At 37.5% G+C, this 21,695-nt stretch overlaps 1 protein-coding gene across 6 annotated transcripts in view; it reads right to left on the bottom strand.

Annotated features, from left to right (window-relative positions):
* CCAR1 (cell division cycle and apoptosis regulator 1) overlaps positions 1–19,326 on the bottom strand; it is a 55,518-nt gene extending 36,192 nt beyond the window's left edge. For 2 of the 6 annotated variants that reach the window (XM_045569298.1, XM_045569302.1), the window contains exons 1-8: positions 19,194–19,326; positions 17,890–18,011; positions 7,041–7,213; positions 6,604–6,648; positions 4,510–4,542; positions 2,509–2,702; positions 1,710–1,824; positions 1,406–1,598 (exon numbers count right to left, since the gene is read on the bottom strand). In XM_045569298.1, coding sequence (XP_045425254.1) covers positions 1,406–1,598; positions 1,710–1,824; positions 2,509–2,702; positions 4,510–4,542; positions 6,604–6,648; positions 7,041–7,213; positions 17,890–17,962 — 826 coding nt within the window. In that variant the 5' untranslated portion in view covers positions 17,963–18,011; positions 19,194–19,326. Of the gene's footprint in view, positions 1–1,405; positions 1,599–1,709; positions 1,825–2,508; positions 2,703–4,509; positions 4,543–6,603; positions 6,649–7,040; positions 7,214–15,106; positions 15,627–17,889; positions 18,012–19,070 lie in introns of those variants that run through there. The other 4 variants (XM_045569299.1, XM_045569300.1, XM_045569303.1 and 1 more) reach the window with 4 other exon arrangements.
* Positions 19,327–21,695: the final 2,369 nt, after the last annotated feature.

Below are 21,695 nucleotides of genomic sequence, written 5' to 3'. Positions count from 1 at the left end.
GGAGGCCGAGGCAGGTGGATCATTTGAGCTCAGGAGTTCGAGACCAGCCTGAGCAAGAGCGAGACCCCATCTCTACTAAAAATAGAAAGAAATTATATGGACAACTAAAAACATATACAGAAAAAATTAGCTGGGCATGGTGGCGCCTGCCTGTAGTCCCAGCTACTCGGGAGGCTGAGGCAGGAGGATTGTTTGAGCCCAGGAGTTTGAGGTTGCTGTGAACTAGGCTGATGCTACGGCACTCTAGCCTGGGCAACAGAGTGAGACTCTGTCTCAAAAAAAAATAAATAAATAAAAAATAAAACATAATGTTGAACAAAAGAAGTTTTACACAGAAGGTTAAATATATGTCATCACACATTAAGTTCAAAACAGACAAAGCTAAAGCATATTGAGGATGCATAGAGAGTAAAACTATTAAAAAGGAAACAGTTAGCAATGTTATTTTTTGACCTGAGTATTGATTACACAAGGTTCATTTAAAAATAACTCATTAAACTTTAAACTGTCCTATCACATTAAGTATGTCATAATTTACAACAAAAAAGAAAATGCCACAATTACACTCTTTAAATGCCAATTGAGAAGACTTCCATAATCTAAGGCTATCATTTTAAACACTGTTTAAACATGTCCAGCATATCAAAAAAAACATTTTGCAAAGAAAAATTTAAAACTCAGCTCATTCATCTGATGCACTATGGTTCAGTAAGTAATTTAAACCATCAGACTCTACGTGTATATAAAATGTTATTCGTATAAGAAATAAGTCTCAAAAACATTGTCTTTCATTACAGATAAGACACCAAAAAGAGCTGACTGCAGTGGCTCATGCCTGTAATCTCAGCAACTTAGGAGGACAGCCTTTGGCCAGGATTTCAAGACCAGCCTAGGCAACATACTAAGGCTCCATCTCTAGAAAAAGTAAACAAAAATTAGCTCAGCATGGTGATGCACACCTGTAGTCCCTGCTACTTGGGAAGCTAAGCCAGGAGGATCCCTTGAGCCTAGGAGTTGAAGGCTGCAGTAAGCTATGATTGAGCCATTATATTCCAGCCTCAATGATAAAGCAAAGCCAGTCCTGTCTCTTGAAAAAGAAAAAAAAAAAAAAAAAAATCAAAAGATACCAAAAATGGGACAAGGGATTAATAGATTTGATATTTGTTTTAAGTCCACATAGAAGACAACATTAAATTTGCTAGTCACTGAACTTATTTTTACCATTAAGGGCAATAAAATAAAAATACTTCCATATAGCTACAGAAGTAGAGGTGTTCTATTAAGGATTTTAAAGTTTCAAGTTAAGTTTTCTGGAAGTCTCGGTTGTTTCTGTCATTAAAAGTGTACTGTTATTATTTTAACAACTAAAGAATTATGTATTAGTCTGAAACAGAAGCAAAGATACCTTTCTGCTGTGGCTGCTGTAATAAGGGCTGTGGTTGAGTCTGCAATAGTGGTGTAATCGAAGCTGCTGAAATCTGTGCCTGCAGCAGAGACTGGGGCTGAGGCTGAGCCTGAACACCAAATGTTGTCTGTGGTGCAATTGGCTGAAGTACAGCAGGAGGAGTCTTCAGTAAAGGTTGGGTTTGGGACTGATTCTTAACAAAAAAATAAAGAAATAAAATTTAAAAAAGAAAAAGAAAAATCTTTGTGCATTGTAAGACTCAATTATCAAGTTTCCGTAATACCTAACTCAATATTTTATGTACCTGATTTGGTAGTGTTTGAATTCTTTGTGCATTCCATTTAAAAGGCATATTAGGATTATAAGTAGCTTCAACCAATACTCTGTCACCCACTTGGGGGGTTTTCCCTTTGACAGCGCTGCAAAAAAAGAAAAAAAGAAAGAAAAAGTTAAATATAAATATTAATACAATTAAAAGTCATTCTCTCAGTAAGCACATACTTATAAACTATATCTGGACAGGTGTGGTGGTGCACACCTGTAACCTGAGCTACTTGGAAGGCTGAGGTAGAAGGATGGCTTGAGCCCAGGAGTTTGAGACCAGCCTGAGGCAATATGGCAAGATTCCATCTCAAAAATAAAATAAAATATTAAACTATATCTGAAACGGAAGCATGGCAATCTCTTTTAAGAAGTAGATATACCTCATAGACTCACTTTAGAAGTGATGTTTCACTTTCTGCATATAAACACAAAGTTTAAAGTTAAAAAGCACATGACTACTTAAACTTCCAGCCTCACAAGTCTGCCCAAGAATATTGTGAGAAATGCCATGTAATACCTATAAAATATTTATAAATAATGTTCCATAAACTAGTTTGTTCAATAATCATAAAATATCTTTAATTATATTCTTCATCAAAATAGGTCACAAGTACAAACATAATACAAGCTAAATGATAAAAACAGTAAATTACTTATGCTTTTATGGGTCTTACAAAAAAATAAAGAAAATTATAGCTAAATTAAAATCTTTATCACGATTAAGCAGGTGGCTTATGCTAAATGCAAGGAGCCATCTGACAAAACATAATAAAGTTTACCTAAGCTGAAAGAACACATCTTCATCCACAAATCCAAATGTATCATGTAGCTTTGTAACGACCCCTGTGAAGACACGCTGCTTCTGAGGCTGGGTTTGCTGCTGACTGGACCTTGGTGTTGGATATGATACAGTTATCTGTGCCGTAGGCTGAGGAGTAGACAGGCTAAGGCTTGTAGGCAGTGCAACAGCTGGCTATAAAAAAAAAAAAAAAAAATCAACATCAAATTAAGGTAATGACTTGAAATTATCTTAAGAATTTAAAATGACTATTTGAAACTAACCAAGAATGTTAAAAAAAGTAATTTATATAAAGTTAGAAGATAAACATGTAATCTTGAAAGTGAGAATCAAGCCTGAAAAATTACAAATTGTTTTCAATCTATTTCATCATAAAGTTCCCTTAGACGAGTGGTTTCTTGGTTGCTGTAAGAAAAAAAGGTACCATCGTGCAATGAGTTTAAAAAACATTGCCACATTGCCTATTTTAATCCCCTCTTAGAAATTCAAACTCCATGCTAGCATGATAAAGGATCAGGCAATTCCTAAATATAGCAAAGGAACTCAGCATTTCTTAAACTTGACCACAAAATTATTTTCTCATGAAATTTCTTTAACATCTTAAGACAGTAATGCTTTATGGGCACACTTTGGGAAATGTAGTTCTAAAAAAAGAAATTTCTACAGCTTTTCTACTTTATTTGGAAATTCTGCTGAGGACTGAAAATATGAGATAGGTGTTAGTTGATTTCAGTTCTTTAATAAAAACAGAGTAAGGTTGATTTCTCAACTGACGTATACTTTTTTTTTTTAAATAAGAGATTCAAGACCAAAAAAGTAGAAAAGGTCATACAGCAAATAGCTTTTTTCCTATCCCTGTTCCTCAGCTACCCAGTTCCCTAACCATGAAGTAATGATTGTCACCAGTTATTATTATTATAGGGCCTCCTGGAAATGTTGTATTCAAATATGTACATACAGATAAAGAGATCCCCTTCTCCTTCCTCTTATATAAATGGAAGCAGATAATACACACTGGAGCTTTTCTTCTTCATATTATCTGGGCTAACATTCCATATCAGTACACAAAGAGGTTCTGCAGCGTTTTTAACACTGCATAGTATTTCACTCTATATACAACCAGGGGTCAGTCAACTATGGCCCATGGGCAAAATACAGCCCACAGCCTGTTTTTGTACAGTTTATATCCTAAGAATCCTGTTTATGCTTTTCAAGAGTTGTAAAAACAGAATATGTGACAGAGACTGTAAGTGCTCCAGAAAACCTAAGGCAGAATTACATATCAAAAGTTCAAAACTGGCAAGGCGTGGTGGCTTACGCCTATAATCCTAGCACTTTTGGAGGCTGAGGCTGGAGGAAGGCTTGAGGCCAGGAGTTGCAGACCAGCCTGAGCAACATAGCGAGACTTCATTTCTACAGGAGGAAAAAAATACAAATATTAGCTAGGCATGGTGGCGATAGCCTGTAGTCCTAGCTACTCCAGAGGCTGAGGAAGAGGATCACTGGCGCCCAGGAGCTTGAGGCTGCAGTTAGCTATAGTGATGCCACTCACTGCACTCTAGCCTGGCCAACAGAATGAGACCTTATCTCCAAAAAAAAAAGAGAAAAAAAAAGTTCAAAACTTTTGAATGTTGCTTAAAAATTAAGATAACATACACAATAATCTGACCTGCTGAGGATGAGGTAAAAAAGAAATAACATTCAAAAAATCTCCAAAAATATTAGCTACAAAAAAAGCAAAAGCAAAAATTTAGTTTAAAATAAAACCTCATATTTATTCAAACTATATCACAGATAGACTTGAAAGAAAAAAACATAAAAGAAAACAGAGCACACCTTCCATCTTTATTTAGCATTATATTGCTTAAGTATTATATGAATCTAATAAATATCTTTCAACCCTGAAAGAAAAACTAGAATAAGAATAAAATTTTACGGTTCAATCAGATATCCAAAAAAACCAAAGTAACACCAAACTGACCTGCGTTAAGATGGTCTGCTGGGGTTGCTGTAACTGAAAATAGGAAAAAAAATACATAAAAAAAAAAGGAAAAAGGTCAATCAGAATTGTTGTTTCATAGATACTTTATTAAAGGAAAAATTCCTGTTAACTAGTTACTTTAAGTAAAATGTGAAAAGTAACAAAGGTCATTAGGTATAAGGTTTTCTACAACTATTTCTAACAACTGCAGACCATATATCTAAGTAACTCATTCACTAACAGGCACTTAGCTACATTTAATAAAAAATTGAAAAACTGATTTTTTTGTTGTTGTTATTTCGTAGGAATAACACCCACAATAAAACCCCACAAGTACCTAAAGGCAAAGATTTCTAGTTTCCCAATGTGCTACAGAAATGATTCAATATCATCACTATGTTATTTGTATCAAAAAATATCACTGGCCATCTAATTCATATATATCCCCTAAAATGAGGACTCCTGATGGTCAGAATTGCCACAGGCATGGGGACTATGAAGGACCACACACTTTGCCCATGTTTCCTAGCAATAGCAAAGTGTGCCATTACAAGAAAGTAAAAAGAATTGGTGTGAGGGGGGAAATTTAAAAACTCTAGAATATAAATTTCAATTAGGCTAAGACAAAAAAACCTATACAGTGTTTTTGGGGTTTTTTTTTTGTAGAGACAAGGTCTCTCTATTGCCCAAGCCAGTCTCGAACTCCTGGCTTCAAGTTATCCTCCTGCCTCAGCCTCCCACCCAAAGTGCTAGGATTACAGGTGTGAGCCACTGCCAAAAAAAAAAAATTTTTTATAGGCACCTGTCCTGTGATGAGGTTCTAATTCAAAACACTCAGTTTACTTGAAGTCACCATGTATTACAGGTAAAATCAGACCAGAATGCTATTTTTCTAAAAGTACAGAACAGTTGAATAATGGCATTTTTAAGGCAAGAATGAGTAATGCCATTTTCATATAGTTTCACCTAAACCATTACAATTTTTAATAACATTTTATAAGAGTGAAATAAGTCTAAGAGTATTCTGAAAACAAGATAGCTGACTTCGATGTCTCTTGCCAGTATTTTCGAATTTTAAAGCAATTACTAGTGGGATACTATAATGCTGAGGGAAAATGGAATGCTTCTGAAGTCTTAAAGGGCTTAAGCCAAGAATGAAACTAGGCCATAGATTTAGGGACAAGAGTATATGCACTGAGAAGCCTCATGTTCCTCTACACAGTCTCTGAATCCAGTTTTTTGTCCTTATCTTTTGTATTCCTTTTTCCTCTCCTGAATCCTGTATGTTCTTAAAACTTTCTAATGGCACCAGAAAGGACTGAAGATCACCTCCTAGCCCTGGATAAGCTTAGAATGGGCACTTAGACTAGAGCTTATCTAGATTCCAGCAGGGCAAACTCTCTTTCCTTTACAATCTTCTCTTGGGGTTCATTTTTTTTAACCTCTTCTGACCAACATAGACATAAGACCTTGAGGAAAATGATTAGAGTATGAGTCTAAGGAAAAAGGCCCAAAGAAACTGCTTTATGTCTAAATCAGGAGTTTTCAGATTATTCAACTATGCCTTGGGAGCAGGGGTGTGAACTACAAGGGGAGGCTCTCCCATTTTCAACAGTTCTATTTTAATATTTTATATATAAGATTTCCATACAATTTCAGTAATAAAATAACAAGCAGAGGTTCTACTGCTTTAAAGGCTGAAAAATAATGGGATTTAGGCTACAAGCACAAAAAGGAGCTTTTCATTTTCACATGTGGTCTAGTCCAGCAGAGTTGGCCTAGAGGTTCCAGACAGGAGTATAGGGCCAAAGACTCAGTAATGGGGTGGTTCTTTCCAGATTATCCTCTGCATACTTTCTTACAAACAAGTAACTAAGACTGGCTGCTAGTTGAGAATCTACGTTTTTAGGACCATCCCCATATCCCCATTGACCTTGGAGACATTCCTTTTTTCCTATCTCATTTCCCCCATACCCTCCCAAATAATTCATTTCACACATTAAGGTAGCTGGTAAGAATAAAAATCTAAATCAATTGAACTTTGGAACAAATGGCTATTTTAAATCAGTTTAATAATGGAAAATATAAACTAACCTGTTGTTGCACACTATACAAGGTCTGCTGAGGTTGGGAATATTGCTGAAAGATTAAAAAAAGATTTTTCAAAGAAAAATATTTTTATTCATTCTCAAAAAGTGGTGTGTGTGTATATATATATATAAATACATAGAATTACACTAAACAGAAATGTTCTTGAAGCTAAATTTCACCTAAAATAAACAAAATGGTAATTAGTTATACTTTGGGATCCATCAAGAACTAATTTTGTTCAAATAAGTAAGGTAAAAGAACTGCCCAATTTAAGAACTTAAGAATTTTTATTATTCCACTATACTTCTCTATATGTGCTGGGCATATATAATTTTCATCACCTGAAAAAAAACAATAAGCATAGTAAAAACCCACAATTCTTCATTATTTATAAAATGAAGGTCACTATAATCACAAAATGAAACCTATTGAAGATTCACCTGTTGCAATGCAGCTGCTGCAGCTGCAGCTTGTTGCTGCAATGCTGCAGTCTGAGTTAACTGATAGTTGGCTGGAGTTTGTGTGGTAAGGCCTGCTGCCGCCAGTGCAGTTTGCTGTGTATAAATGGTTGGAGATGCTCCAAGAAGTGATGGCTGCTGAACACCCAGTGCAGCTAAAATGATATTAAAAAGAGAAGGAAAAAAATCAAGATTATTAAGGATATAAAAGAATATAAAATCAGTATATTGAAGAAACATCTGTACTTCCATGTTCATTGCAACATTATTCACAATCTTCAAGATGTGGAATTTTACAAAAATACACTTAGAATAAAATCTAGTGTGGTAGCATAATAGGGCAACTAGAGTTAACTATAATTTACTGTGTATTTTGAATAACTAAAAGAGTGAAATTAGAATGTTTCTAACAAAAAGAAATGATAAATGCTTGATGTGATGGCTATCCCAATTACTCAGATTTGATCATCACACATTGTATGTCTGAAGCAAAGTATCACTTGTATCCCATAAATCTGTAACTATCAAATGTCCATGAATATTAAATATATATATGGAATCAACATTGAGTGTCCATCAATAGATGAATAGACAAAGAAAATATCAGTCACACACAGTGGCTGGTGCCTGTAATCCCAGCTACTCAGAAGGCTAAATCAGGAAGGATGTGTGAGCCCAGGAGTCTGAAGTTATAGTGAGCTATGATCGTGTCACTGCACTCTAGCCAGAGGAAGAGAGCAAGACACTGTCTCCAAAAGAAAAAAAAAAATCTTGTCATTTGTGACAACATGGATAAACCTAGACGACATTATGTTAAGTGAAATAAGCCAGGCACAGAAAGACAAACGTGATATAATCTCACTTATATGTAGAGAGTAAAAAAGTCGAACGCAGGCCAGGCACGGTGGCTCATGCTTGTAATCCTAGCACTATGGGAGGCCCAGGCAGGCGGATTGTTTGAGCTCAGGAGTTCGAGACCAGCCTGAGCAAGAGCGAGACCCCCATCTCTACTAAAAATAGAAAGAAATTATATGGACAGCTAAAAATACATATAGAAAAATTAGCCGGGCATGGTGGCTCATGCCTGTAGGCCCAGCTACTTGGGAGGCTGAGACAGGGATCCCTTGAGCCCAGGAGTTCGAGGTTGCTGCGAGCTAGGCTGACACCACGGGCATCAGAGTGAGACTCTGTCTCAAAAAAAAAAGAAAAAGTTGAACTTGTAGAAACCAGTAAAACAGTGGTTATCAGGGGAGGAGGGCAGGACTGGGCAGATGCTGGTCAAAGGTCACAAAATTTCAGTTAAAAGGACTAAGTTCAAAAGACATATTGTATATCATGTTGACTACAGTAACAATATATTGTATATTTGAAAATTTAGCTAAGAGAGTAGATTTTAAGTATTCTCACCACACAAAAAAATAAGCATGTGAGGTAATAAATGTTAAATAGCTTGATTTAGCCATTCCACAATGAGTGTATACATATACATATAAAGACATTTTGTATACCAAAAAAATTTATAATTTTTACTTGTTGACTAAAAAATTTACCCAGGCAGTGACTTAAAATGATAATTTGCTAAGTCAAATAATTGGGGGGAGGGGCTCAGAATGACCTATTTTGGTATTTAATGTTTAATACACACTTAAGGCTAAACAATGAAGGGAACATGAAAAAGGCTTTACTTGATATTTTTATGCAATTCAATGAAATGCAGAAAATTAAGTAAAATTTACAGTCTGGCATTATACTTCCCCAAACTATATCTCCTGGAACAGTGACTGCTAGCATTCTGGGACAAGAAAGCTTTAATAAAGGGGAGAGGGGAGTTAAGGTTTAAAAAGTTTAGGAAAGTGAATTAAGCACATTTTACTGTAGGATTTCTCAGAACCTACAACATGACATTATCAATCTCAAAAGGGTGGCTATAAAAGCAATATTTGCTCACGGAACACTCCCTTCTCCAAAGTATCTTGCTCACATCTGAGAACTTGAAAAAATGCTGCTTCATAGCTATTAGTTAATAACCCTATAGAAGAAAGAACATTGTGCTTTATAGGAACAGAATAAAGAGCATTAATGAACCAAATAAAGCAAGGTAACCTACTCTAAAACACCCCAGAAATTTGAGATTCATTATCAATTAAAAGTCCAGATTAATTTTACTTAAAAACAAAACAGTAACAAAATAAGACAAAAACAAATGAAAAAATCCCAGAAACCATGTTTGGAATTTTTATAAATTCCAAATTATAAAAACACTGATTTTTAAAAATTAAGAAAAGGGGGGAATCTATGGTAGAAAAAAACTTTCCAAATGTCCTAAACACACAGTGCTAGTCATTACCATACCAATGTTTTAAGTTCTTTTTTAACTGTTTTTAAGGTATGTGAGATGTCACAGATGGGCAGAAAGGAGAAACCAGGACCAACAAAATGAATTTAAATAGAAAGAAGTGGGGAATATCTTATTATCAATGTCAATTCAAAATAAGGTTAACTGCAATGAGAATAGAAAAAAAGTGAAGCAAAATCTAGGGCACAAGTTCTAAAAGGTGGGCCCTGTTAACCTGAAATTGTATGCAAAATTGCAGACAAGAAAGTCCACAGCTTTCACCAGATTTTTCAAAAGGATTATGGACCCAAAACAGGTTAAGAACCACTCTTCTAGGGTAAAAGAAGAAAAATTCTCATGGAAATAGTAGACAAGGAAGGACTCTAAGAAAATTTACTAGTATTTTAAATTCTAAGATTGGCATGGACTGTACTTGACAAAAGTTAACATCCCAGGTTCAAACAGGACGCCCATCTCCTTCACCCGCCTGAGCTCTGGCCTCAGCTGGTACCAATTTCCAGACTCCTGGGAAGCACTGATAGTTGCCACAGCAGAAGAGCTCAGAGCCAATTTCTCAGAATGTCTATATTTTCTCATAGTTTTTATAACTGTTCTGTACCCTGCCACACAGTAGTCCAGCACCAAATAGGTGGGAAGACAATCAATACCCACCGGTCTCTTTTCTACTCTTGATAGTCCATGTGATGAGTTAGAAAATACAAGACAGATTAATTGGTAATGAAGGATTTGACCACTAAGAGAAATTGATGGGAAGGAAGGTAATTAACCTTCCAGTACAGTAGTTGCTTCACACACTAGCTACTTATCCAAATTTTGTGAAACTGCTGGGCATGTGAGTGTGGTTTTTATAAATCTATAATAGCTCTTTTTAAAAATCATTTATATTTGAGATTTTAATTTCAATGAATGTATTTTATCAATATTTATTAATGCCCCATTTTGTGGCTATCTGAGAAGCTACCTTTGAATATTTATGTGCATTCTGCAGTCTCAATGTGAATTATTAGAATCAATATTCTGCAAGGTAATTTTATAACATGCAAAGTATAAAGGTTTTTATCTCTGATTTAATCCCACCCAGCCCCACAGAAGTGGCCAAACACATCATTTGGAGATCTTTTTGAATTATGCATATAAGGGTTTGTTCATTTATCTGTACCCAATTCAACATGATTATGAAGGGTCTAATAACCCATCTGAAACAGCTGTTTATCACTATATATTATTACTACCACAAACAAACCTATGAAATGAGGCCTACATGACTACCATGACTATAGGCTACCAGCTAAATAAGTAATTTTAAGGGCTGTTTTCTTTCCTTTTTTTTTTTTGAGACAAGGTTTTGCTCTGCTGCCCAGGCTAGCATGCAGTGGTGTCATTATAACTCACTGCAACCTCAAACTCCTGGGCTCAAGCTATCCTCCTGGCTCAGCCTCCCAAAAGGCTGGGACTACAGGTGTGCATCATCACACTCCACCTAATTTTTTTTTTTTTGGTAGAGATGGGGGGCTCTCACTATGTTGCTCAGGCTGGTCTTGAACTCCTGGCCTGAAGTGATCCTCCCACCTTAGCCTCCCAAAGTGCTAGGATAACAGACATAAGCCACCTCACCCAGGCAAGGCTAAGTTTTCTTAAACCATCTTTAAGGACAAATGTAAAATACATTATTTTCTAAAAACAAAGATCAATTTCATGACTGAAACATTCATGTTATAAGATACTACTAAAGTAATTATTTATTGACCAGTGAACGTACCATTAAAACACAAAAGAGGAACCTGTCATCTTATCAAATTTACTGTTAAATTTTAAAATCTTCACTATAAATAGGTGCTCTATCTCTGTTAAGGTGTGTCAACTTTCTGAAATAATGGATAAAATTCAAAACCTCAGATTATCCCAAGAAACTTCTCTTTAACCTTTTGAAAAATTATTGAAGCAACGGTCAGCAATGTCTTAACCTTTGATATTTCCATATATTGATGTACAGTATACTCAAAAAGCAGTCTCTTGCTATTTGGAGAGAACAACATAAAGATATGGACAATCCTCTTAAACAGATAAGTCACTACTTTCTAGGCTTTACTACATATTTGGAAATATTAAGGCACTATAAAGAAAAATACGGTTCCTTTCTCTCCAATTATATTAACTTTTTTTAAAAAAAATAAATTAGTTATCCAATTCTTTATAACTTTTAAGTTTACTAAAATACTTATGAACCCAGGTTTTAAATCAAGTAAACAAAAGTCTTCAAAATGTCATCTTCTATTCAAGAGCCTTCCTAAGAAGTGGTCTTTAAAGATTAGATTTCATAAAAGTATAAAATCTTTGGTGCCCTTGTGCATCATACAACTCATAGGTCTATCCACGGCTGCGGATTTCCAGGTTCTTTTTTTTTTTTTTTTTGAGACAGAGTCTCACTCTGTTTCCCGGGCTAGAGTGCCGTGGCGTCAGTCTAGCTCACAGCAACCTCAAACTCCTGGGCTTAAGCGATCCTACTGCCTCAGCCTCCCGAGTAGCTGGGACTACAGGCATGCGCCACCATGCCCGGCTAATTTTTCTATATATATTTTAGCTGTCCATATAATTTCTTTCTATTTTTAGTAGAGACGGGGTCTCGTTCTTGCTCAGGCTGGTCTCGAACTCCTGAGCTCAAACAATCCGCCCGCCTCGGCCTCCCAGAGGGCTAGGATTACAGGCGTGAGCCACCGCACCCGGCCTCCAGGTTCTACCCTAAGCCCAGTGTACGAAATGCTGGATATACTCATTACCTTTTATTTAAGAATAAAAAATTAAGGCACAAAATTTTTTTTTTAAGAGACAGGGTCCCGCTATGTTGCACAGGCTGGAGTGCAATGGTTATTCAATCCTGGGCTCAAGCAATCCTCCTGCCTCAGCCTCCCAAGTAGCTGGGACTACAGGTGTGGGCCACTGTGCCCATCCCCATCCCCACATTTTAATGCTATTTTAGTTATAAAGATACACATGTAACTATTTTGAATCAAATATATTGAAGGTACCTGTATGCTGAATAATTGATCTAAGGGCTATTTAAAGATTCAGTAAGCAATTCACTGGTTCTTTCTCTCAATGTCTCTATACACAATAAAAAAACTGTTAAACTTTCAAACCTAAAAGCTCTGGGGTCTCTAGCATGACAATTACTGAAGACACTGCAGAACTTCAGGTAGAATATGAAAAAATAGAATAAATATTAAGAAAAGAGGCCGGGCGTGGTGGCTCATGCCTGTAATCCTAGCACTCTGGGAGGCCGAGGCGGGTGGATTGCTCGAGGTCAGGAGTTCGAGACCAGCCTGAGCAAGAGTGAGACCCCATCTCTACTAAAAATAGAAAGAAATTATCTGGCCAACTAAAAATATATATATAGAGAAAAAATTAGCCGGGCATGGTGGCGCATGCCTGTAGTCCCAGCTACTCGGGAGGCTGAGGCAGAAGGATCGCTCAAGCCCAGGAGTTTGAGGTTGCTGTGAGCTAGGCTGACGCCATGGCACTCATTCTAGCCCGGGAAACAGAGCGAGACTGTGTCTCAAAAAAAAAAAAGAAAAGAACAGAGTATTTCAGGGTATAGGAGAAATGAAAAATGGGGCTGGAAAAATATGTGACTGTGAATACAACCCCAGGGAGTTTAAACCATATTCTAAAACTCCTTGAAGATATTTTTGCAAATGAAGAAGAGAATGGTGTAATACAATGAACCACAATTCTGAAGTCCTAACATTGACTCTTCTATGACTTTAAGTGAGACCTCAACAAATTTGTTCACTTTTCTGGGCCTCAATTTCCTTATCTGTTTTTGAGAAAGAAGTTGGGACAGAATCTAGTTCAGGCCCCATCCAGCTTTGAAAAATTCTGTGTTATCGACAGAAACTATGCTTTAGGAATATCATATCTGACAGATACACTGGAGCTGGGAGAGAATTTAGCAATAGTATATACAGCAAGCAAGAAAGGAAAGCAAATATAAGCAAGCAATTACAACTAAAACAAAAGGATAATAAAGATAGAGCATCATGACCAAGTGAGAGATGGGACAAAAATCTTCCTGACAGAAGTGAAAGATCTATGGCAAGCACTTTTGATTAAGATACAAAGGTTTGGGAAAGGTCCTGAACGGCCTGAAAGTCAGGTGAGAGAATTTGGCATATAAACTGTAATAAACAGAAAGCTGCTACTGATGGAGTTATCCAAATATGAAGTACACGAGGCCTAAATGTAAAATGGAGGAGTAAATTCCACTTTCCAAGTGGAAAAAAGTTAAAGTCTGATATGTGATTAAGTATGGGGATTAAAGAAAAAGAAAATGAAAGACGACAGATGATACCACCTAGGAATTACTAACTCTCCTTAACTGAATAGGCTCAGTATTAAAATTAATCAGAAACAATTCAAGTACAATTCAAATCTTCAATTTTACATAAGATTTCAGCAATAAACTGATAGTGTATATGCTGTCATGTAAGTTTTTAACATACTAAATGTATCATCTGTGTGAATGCAATGAAATTTTCAAATACTGTTAACCGAGAATTTTCATTTAGTACAAATGCAAAATAATCTTGTTAGAAAATTCAACAGTAAAGGTACTAATCGGACAAACCTATGTTAAGTTATACACATAAAGGAAATAGAATGGTAATTTTTATATTGCTCTCAAGAGAAATTGAGTTAGAAATAGAGGCACAAAGATCAACATACAGGCCGGGTGTGGTAGCTCACGCCTATAATCCTAGCACTCCGGGAGGCCAAGGCGAGAGGATCGCTCGAGGTCGGTCAGGAGTTCAAGATCAGCCTGAACAAGAGCGAGACCCTGTCTCTACTAAAAATAGAAAAATTTAGCCTGGCGTGGTGGCATGTACCTATAGTCCCAGCTACTCCACATGCTGACGATCCCTTGAGCCCAGGAGTTTGAGGTTGCAGTGAGCTATGATAATGCCACTGCACTATAGCCTGGGTGACAAAGCAAGAGCTCATCTCAAAATCAAAACAAAACAAAACACCAACATACAGTCAGTTATCTATATTTGTGGGTTCCTCTATTGAGGAAAAAAAAACAATTAAAAACACAAGAAAAAAGAATATAAATTAAAAAAATACTGTTTTTATAGCATTTCCATTGTATTAAGTGTTTTGTTTGTTTTTTCATTTTCAGATAAAGGCTCTGTTGCCCAGACTAGAATTCAGTGGCCCAATCATATACCTCATTGCAACCCCAAACTCCTGGGCTGAAGCAGTCCTCCCAGCTCAGCCTCCCAAGTAGCTGGGAATTATAGCTGTGTGTGACCAATCCCAGCTAATTTTTTTTACTTTTTTAAATAGAGACCAGGTCTCACTGTATTGTTCAGGCTGGTCTCAAACTCCCAGCCTCAAGAAATCTTCCCGCCTCACTCTCCAAAGTGCTAGGATTACAGGAATAAGACACTGAGCCCAGCCTTTTATTAGCTGTCATAAGAAATCTAGAAATGATTTAAAGTGCATAGGCTACATGCAAATACTATACAATTGTATATAAGGAACTTGCATGTCCACGGATTTTGATATGGGGAGACACGTCCTAGAACCAGTCATGAATAGGAGGAAGACTGTATCTCATTTGAGTTGAATAATTCAGTTAAGCTTTTTCTGTTTATGATCATTGGTTTGATAGTGGCCTCTGATACTACTGTACCTGATATGTTTCAATGGTTGCATTTTTCTTTTTAAATAGAGTGAAACTGGCACCCGTTATTATCCTGAAGTCCTTTGAAAGTCCTTTGTTGAAATTTTTTTCTCAAATTGGGTTTGAAGATGCAGGAGAAAACTTAAGGTGTTATACATAGGTTAAAATGCTCTCTATTGATATTAGGCATAAATAAGACAAACTTTAATTGCGCCAGAATTGAAAAAAAATTAACTTTGCTTGGCTCTGAGAATCAACTGCACTAAGATGATATATAATTAGTCACAAGGAGGCTTTAAAACAAGGCAAGAGGGAACACTCACTCTATTTTATAGAATCAGGTGTTGCCAGATTCTTTAAAAAAAAAAAAAAAGGTGGCAAGAAAATATCAAATGTTCAGGAAGTAGCCCAAATATAACACCTAGAAATTAGATATTTTAATCAAAACAAAGCCACCAGACAGTTCCATTTAGAACCTACTCCGGGATTTTCATAGGAAAGCTAAGCTCTATACACTAAACAACACCTGCCTACTTACAGAAGTAATGATGTCAGCAAATTTTAGATTTTATTATTATTTTTTTTTTTTTGAGACAGAGTCTTGCTCTCTTGCCTGGGCTAGAGTGAGTGCCGTGGCATCAGCCTAGCTCACAGCAACCTCAAACTCCTGGGCTTAAGCAATCCTACTGCCTCAGCCTCCCAAGTAGCTGGGACTACAGTCATGCGCCACCATGCCCGACTAATTTTTTTCTATATATATTTTTAGTTGGCCAGATAATTTCTTTCTATTTTTAGTAGAGACGGAGGGTCTCTATTGCTGAGGCTGGTCTCGAACTCCTGAGCTCCAGCGATCCGCCTGCCTCGGCCTTCCAGAGTGCTAGGATTACAGGCGTGAGCCACCATGCCCGGCCTACATTTTAGATTTTGAAAAATTCTGATTAATGGTAGATCTAAGAAAATCCATAAATAGGCCGGGCGTGGTGGCTCACGCGTATAATCCTAGCACTCTGGGAGGCTGAGCTGGGAGGATTACTCGAGGTCAGGAGTTCGAGACCAGCCTGAGCAAGAGTGAGACTCTGTCTCTACTAAAAATAGAAAGAAATTATCTGGACAACTAAAAATATATAGGAAATATTAGCCAGGCATGGTGGCGCATGCCGTAGTCCCAGCTACTCGGGAGGCTGAGGCCACAGCACTCACTCTAGCCTGGGCAACAAAGCAAGACTCTGTCTCAAAAAAAAAAAAAAAAAAAGAAAACCCATAAATAATTTCAGGCACAAATAAAATATAAGCTGTTAACAAAATTCCATTATTTATGTATGGAATCTCTATATCCAAACACAGAAAAAGAGGACCTACATTCACTATTGACTTAGCCTTTGACAAATTTTATAAACCTCTGGTGTCTCCTTTGCTCAATCTTAAAATAAAAATAAAGGAATAACATACATTCAAATAATTATAATACAAATATTAAGAGCTAAGGACAACAGATTTGTACCATAACAGCTATTTTATTGACAAAACACAGACATGAATCTAAAACAAATCATATGTAGTAAAAGCCAGCTAAAACATGCTTGTTTACCACACAGCACTTGCTTCTGTACACACAGTAGTTGCTAATAATTCCTGTTTTCCCATTATGTAACGTAGAAAAGAAATACTTGGATTTGAATTCAGTATATCTATAATGATTATTTCATATAATTTTCATTTGTCAACAGAAGTAACTGCTGACCTTTAATCACCCAAATCAAGAGTAATTAAAAACACTATCTATTTCCATGACTAGAGGAAAAAAAAACCAAAACACTAAAGTGCCCATTTAAGGAAAAAGGTCACCTAGATAACTATCAGTCCCACCAAATTTTAGAACACTTCTGGGACAAGAGAGTAACATACAAAAAAAGAAAAAAATTTTAGAACACTAAAGTTAGAAGATCACAGTGTCTCTACAACTGACCTCAAATGACAAAACATATTTTAAGCAAATAAAACACAGCTAAGCACTAGTACAAGATATATCATAAATAAAAATATACTCAAATTAACAGATTAAGCTGCAACTTTCTGGGTACTCAAAATCTCATTCTGTAGAAGCCCTGGGAAACTTATCTGAAATGCCTAAACACTACTGGTTTATTATATTTAAGTAAAAAATGCAAAGCTACAGAAGGAAGAGTTAAATGTTTTAAGGTTCAACCAGTAAGTCAAGAAATGGTAAAAAATTCTTCCTCAGAAAATTGGGAAAAAAATCTATTGAAACAGTTTCAATAGCATTTTTCATTTATTTTGAAAATAACATTTTGTGGACTTTATTTTGAAAATGTCAATGTTCACTTACTGCTTTAATAACTATCATTTTCCTTTGCCTGGTAATTACATTCTTTAGTTTTTCTACTTTAAATTCAAACTGAAAACCACAGGCACGTATATAGTTTTTCATAAACTCTGGCTTTCAAATACATTAATTTTAAACATAACTTGTAAATACTGGCACCTTAACATGCAAAATATACTCTATTTAATGAAGCAGTGGCTGCTAACCTCTAACATAATTAAATCAATTAAAAGTTAATCAATTTAAGATATTTTTAAACGGTAATACTGTCCAAATTGCTAGGTAAAACAGCCTTTTTACGAGTTTTTCTGTGAATTTTTAAAAGGATCCTCACAGATAAAGGATGCACCATTTGCAAACATTTTACAGTATCATGCACAGTCTAATCCATATAGTTATAACAGGGTCCTCCCCCAACATTTACAGTACATGTGTTCAGTAGCCTGACCTGGCTGTGATACTGCAGTGGCTGTAAACTGAGTAGCCCATGGCGGATTCTTCTGTCCTCCAAACTGAGCCATGATGCACACGGAAAAAAACCTTTGCTTGTTTGTCTTCTATAGCAGCGATCTATTAAGAAAGGATCCACATTTTAAAATTCAGCCAAATTACAAATATCACAAAATGATATTTGAAAGAAATGTTTAATGTATCAAGGACATCTTCGTAGATCTAAGTAGACATAACTGGAAGTAGAAAAAGGGCAAAAGAACATCTGAAATGCAGCAAAAACATTTTACATCAAGTACATCACCAAAACTACCCTAGTTTAAAAGATGACCTAAGGAGTACACTTACAAGAAAGGTATTCATGCGACTACAAATTGTCGCATTTAAACGGAAGACTGTCTGCTGTGTCTACCCAATTGTTAACAAAAAGAAGTTCACAACTTTATGTTCACAGGAAACACAGCCTGCGTGTTTCATACGGCAATAGGTTGGGGAGTAAAGCCAAAGAAGTGATGAAGCCAATTACGGAAATTAGGACGAGACTCCCAAGAAAGGTTTTAAAGAATATCATTTAAATAACGAACATCTCTTTACTTTCTCCAGTAAAGAAGCCGTGGGATTCTTTTCTATCCTCTCCCTCGAGGGAAAAGACAGTTGAGATAACGGATGTGCCCTCAAGAACCACTGCGAAGACCCCTCCCCCAATTCAAACGAGAAAAGGCGCAGACCTCCGCCCGCGCGCCCCTCCCCCCGGCCGCCGCGACTCGGAAGGGCCAGAGCTCTGCCGTCCATCTTCCGCAGGCCCCAGCCGGCCGTAGAAGACGGAAGGCAGAACCTACCGACCCACGACAGTGGCTGAAGCGCTAACGAGGGGATACTGAGTGCTGCGGACCCTCAACCCCTGGGCAGGACGGAGGAAGCCTCCATCCCTCAAACCGCATGCTGCCGCGAGCCGCCCCAATGCCCTGGGCCTGGAGACCAGGAGGCTAAAACGGCAGCGGCTCGGGGGCGATGGATGGCGGACGGCAGGCTGAGGCGAGGCTGAGGGGCGCTGGGGGCACCTAAAGGGCCGCGGGGAAAGAGCGAGGCGGTGGGGGGAGGGGCCGGCCGCGCGGGGCCTGCTCCGACCCGCACAAAAGGGACCGTGTCCCTCCCGCCCTAGTCCCACAAGAGCCCCACCGTCGCCGGCCTGCGGCCGCCGTGCTACCAAAAGTCGCTCCTGGCCCTTCCGCGGATCCGAAAGGATGTTAAGAAGCCTGGCTTGGCCGCCCGCCGCTCCAGCCGCGCGGACCAAACCTTCACCTGAGTCGGGTCCCGGCTAACAGCGAAGCCATTTCAAACCCGTCAGCCTTAGGCGCATGCGCCAACTTCCCCCTCTTCCTCCACGCCTCTCTCCTCCTCCCAACTCCTGGAGGAGCGGCGCTCACGGGTTGGCGTTCTACGTGCGCGCTCCCCCGACCGCCTCAGTACGCTCGTCCCTTTCACTACGCGGCTGGAACTAGAGCGCGCCTAAGAAGGGTTACCTTGGCTTCGCTTAGCAATGAGGAGGGCTACGTCTTCCACTCGCTCTGAGGGAAGGACTTTCCGGAGGGTGGGAAGGAAAGAAATGGTGGTCACGTGATCCGAGCGGGCCGCCGCCATTTTATGTTTTTTCCTTTTTTTTTTTTTTCTAGTTCAATAACTTGGGAGAATGAATATATCTCGTAACATCGTAACATTTTTGAAAAATTAGGTAAAATTTACATAACATACAATTTACTATTTCAAATATTTTTAAACATTTTTCAGCACCGGAAAAAGAAACACACCTATTAAGCAGAAGCACTCTAATCCCTGCCCTCCCCAGTATCTGGCAACCACTAATCTTTGTGTCTCTGCACTTGCCTATCTTAGACATTTCACGTAAATAGATTCATACAATATGTGGCCTTTTGGGTATCTGGCTGCTTTGACTTACACACAATGTTTTCAATGTTCATCCGTGTTGTAGCATGGATCCGTACTTCATTTTATGGCCAACGTTGGTGATTATTTAATGTTTGGTTTCCCAGATTTAAGGCAATTTTTGCTTTTCTCTCAAGTTATCTATAGCTTACAGCAATTTGGTAAAGTATACCTTTGTGAACAAAGATGAAACTTACTTTTTTCTCCCTGATCTCTCTGGAATTCAGAAACTATTAGTGAGTATTATTATTTTCATGACAATATAGTAATATGCATCAGTTCAATAAGAATTTGTTCTCCTTGTAACAATATACAATTTAGAGACATCGGTTATATTACTGAGGCTTTGACTGAAATGTCATATTCTCGGCTATGACCAGACAACTGTAAGGAACTGAGCTTGACCTTATGGAGCCAATAAAGTTCCTTGGAAAAAACTGGCCTGGAGCCTTGTATATGTTGAATTAAAAATTAAAATGTGGAGAAAAGTCTCTACTGTTTTATTTGGGAAGGAAGAATTGCAGTTTGAGGTATACGTGTAGATTGGGTGGTCTTTGGTATGTCTGAAGAACAAAGAGAAGATTAGAGGTTTTATAAAAGAGAAAAGTTACCTGTTGTTCTCTAAGAAAGTTCATTGGCTCTAGTAAGGGTTTGGGGAGTTACCAAGCTCTGATTGGTCAGCCACAGCAGTGGGCAATATTAGTCCTAGAGTTGTAGCAAGCAAGTTAGTTCAGAAGCTATACATAAAATGGGTTTTAGGTGACAACAAGCAGTTTCAGCAGTAAGGCTTGGAGAGAATTACATCTTTGGAGCAATGTATGTACCCTGAGTGCTTTTTGCCTGGCTTCTCAAGTCTGTTTCAGTTGGGTGTGACAATAAAGACCCAATTCCTATGATCAACTTTCACATATACATGGCCCTCTTCCATGGTTGCCTTACAGGTGAGTAAGGAATATCACTTCCTGGCACTCTCAGGAACCTTAAGATGCTTTGGGTCTTAAGTAACTTTGACCCTCTCAAAAAGAGAGGAATTCATCAAAATCTATAGGTATTGCTGGCAAAGTCTAATGGCAAGTCCTTGGCTTGGTTTCCCAGCCTTAGTAGGCTTTTAAAAGTCCAATCAGATTCCTTAGAAAAGTTTCAGCAAAGCAAACTTAAAGAGAACCTATATATTAATATTCTTGCTATTATGTAAACAATCAGGCCACGTTTACTGAATAGAGTTATTTTACAAATTAGTCTGACTTTGATCATCTTTGATAGAAATAAGAGTGATTTTTAAAGAGAAAATTGTTTCAGTAGAAAACTGTAACATACCCTCTGGGTGTCAAATTCTAGTCTTGTTCATTGTCCTTGAAGACTATCTGCAAATTGAACTGGATCCTGTATTATTCTATTAAAAATAGTTTCCTCCAATATTTGGCTACAGCTCTCCAAACTATTATTTCCAATTTTTCTCCCATCCTCTGGCTTAGAGTAATGAAAAATTAATATTGCTCATTTTCCCAAAGCCCTACAAGCTGAAGTTGGAAAACTTGATATAAACTTAAAAGAAATCATTTTTGCACCTGCTCCTGGGTGGATTACTCAGAAACTTCGCCATAAACACCCAGTGCCATCACCAGAGACATTGAAACTGCAAACTAGTAAATCTGTTGGATCACCACCATCATCCTCAAGCCCAACACCTAGAAATCTTCTTGACTGGCTGCCCTCTGGACTCAGAAACTGGGTTTCCAACTATTAATCTTTGCTTTTCTTTATTTTTATAGAAATTCACCTCATTAAATGTCTGACTGCTAGCACCATCAGCAAACATCCTCTGCTACTAAGTTCCAACAGATGATCCTTAATGAACAA

Source organism: Lemur catta, chromosome 14 (genome assembly GCF_020740605.2).
Source record: "Lemur catta isolate mLemCat1 chromosome 14, mLemCat1.pri, whole genome shotgun sequence".
Classification (NCBI taxonomy): domain Eukaryota; kingdom Metazoa; phylum Chordata; class Mammalia; order Primates; family Lemuridae; genus Lemur; species Lemur catta.
This window is presented reverse-complemented; position numbering and strand designations above follow the sequence as displayed.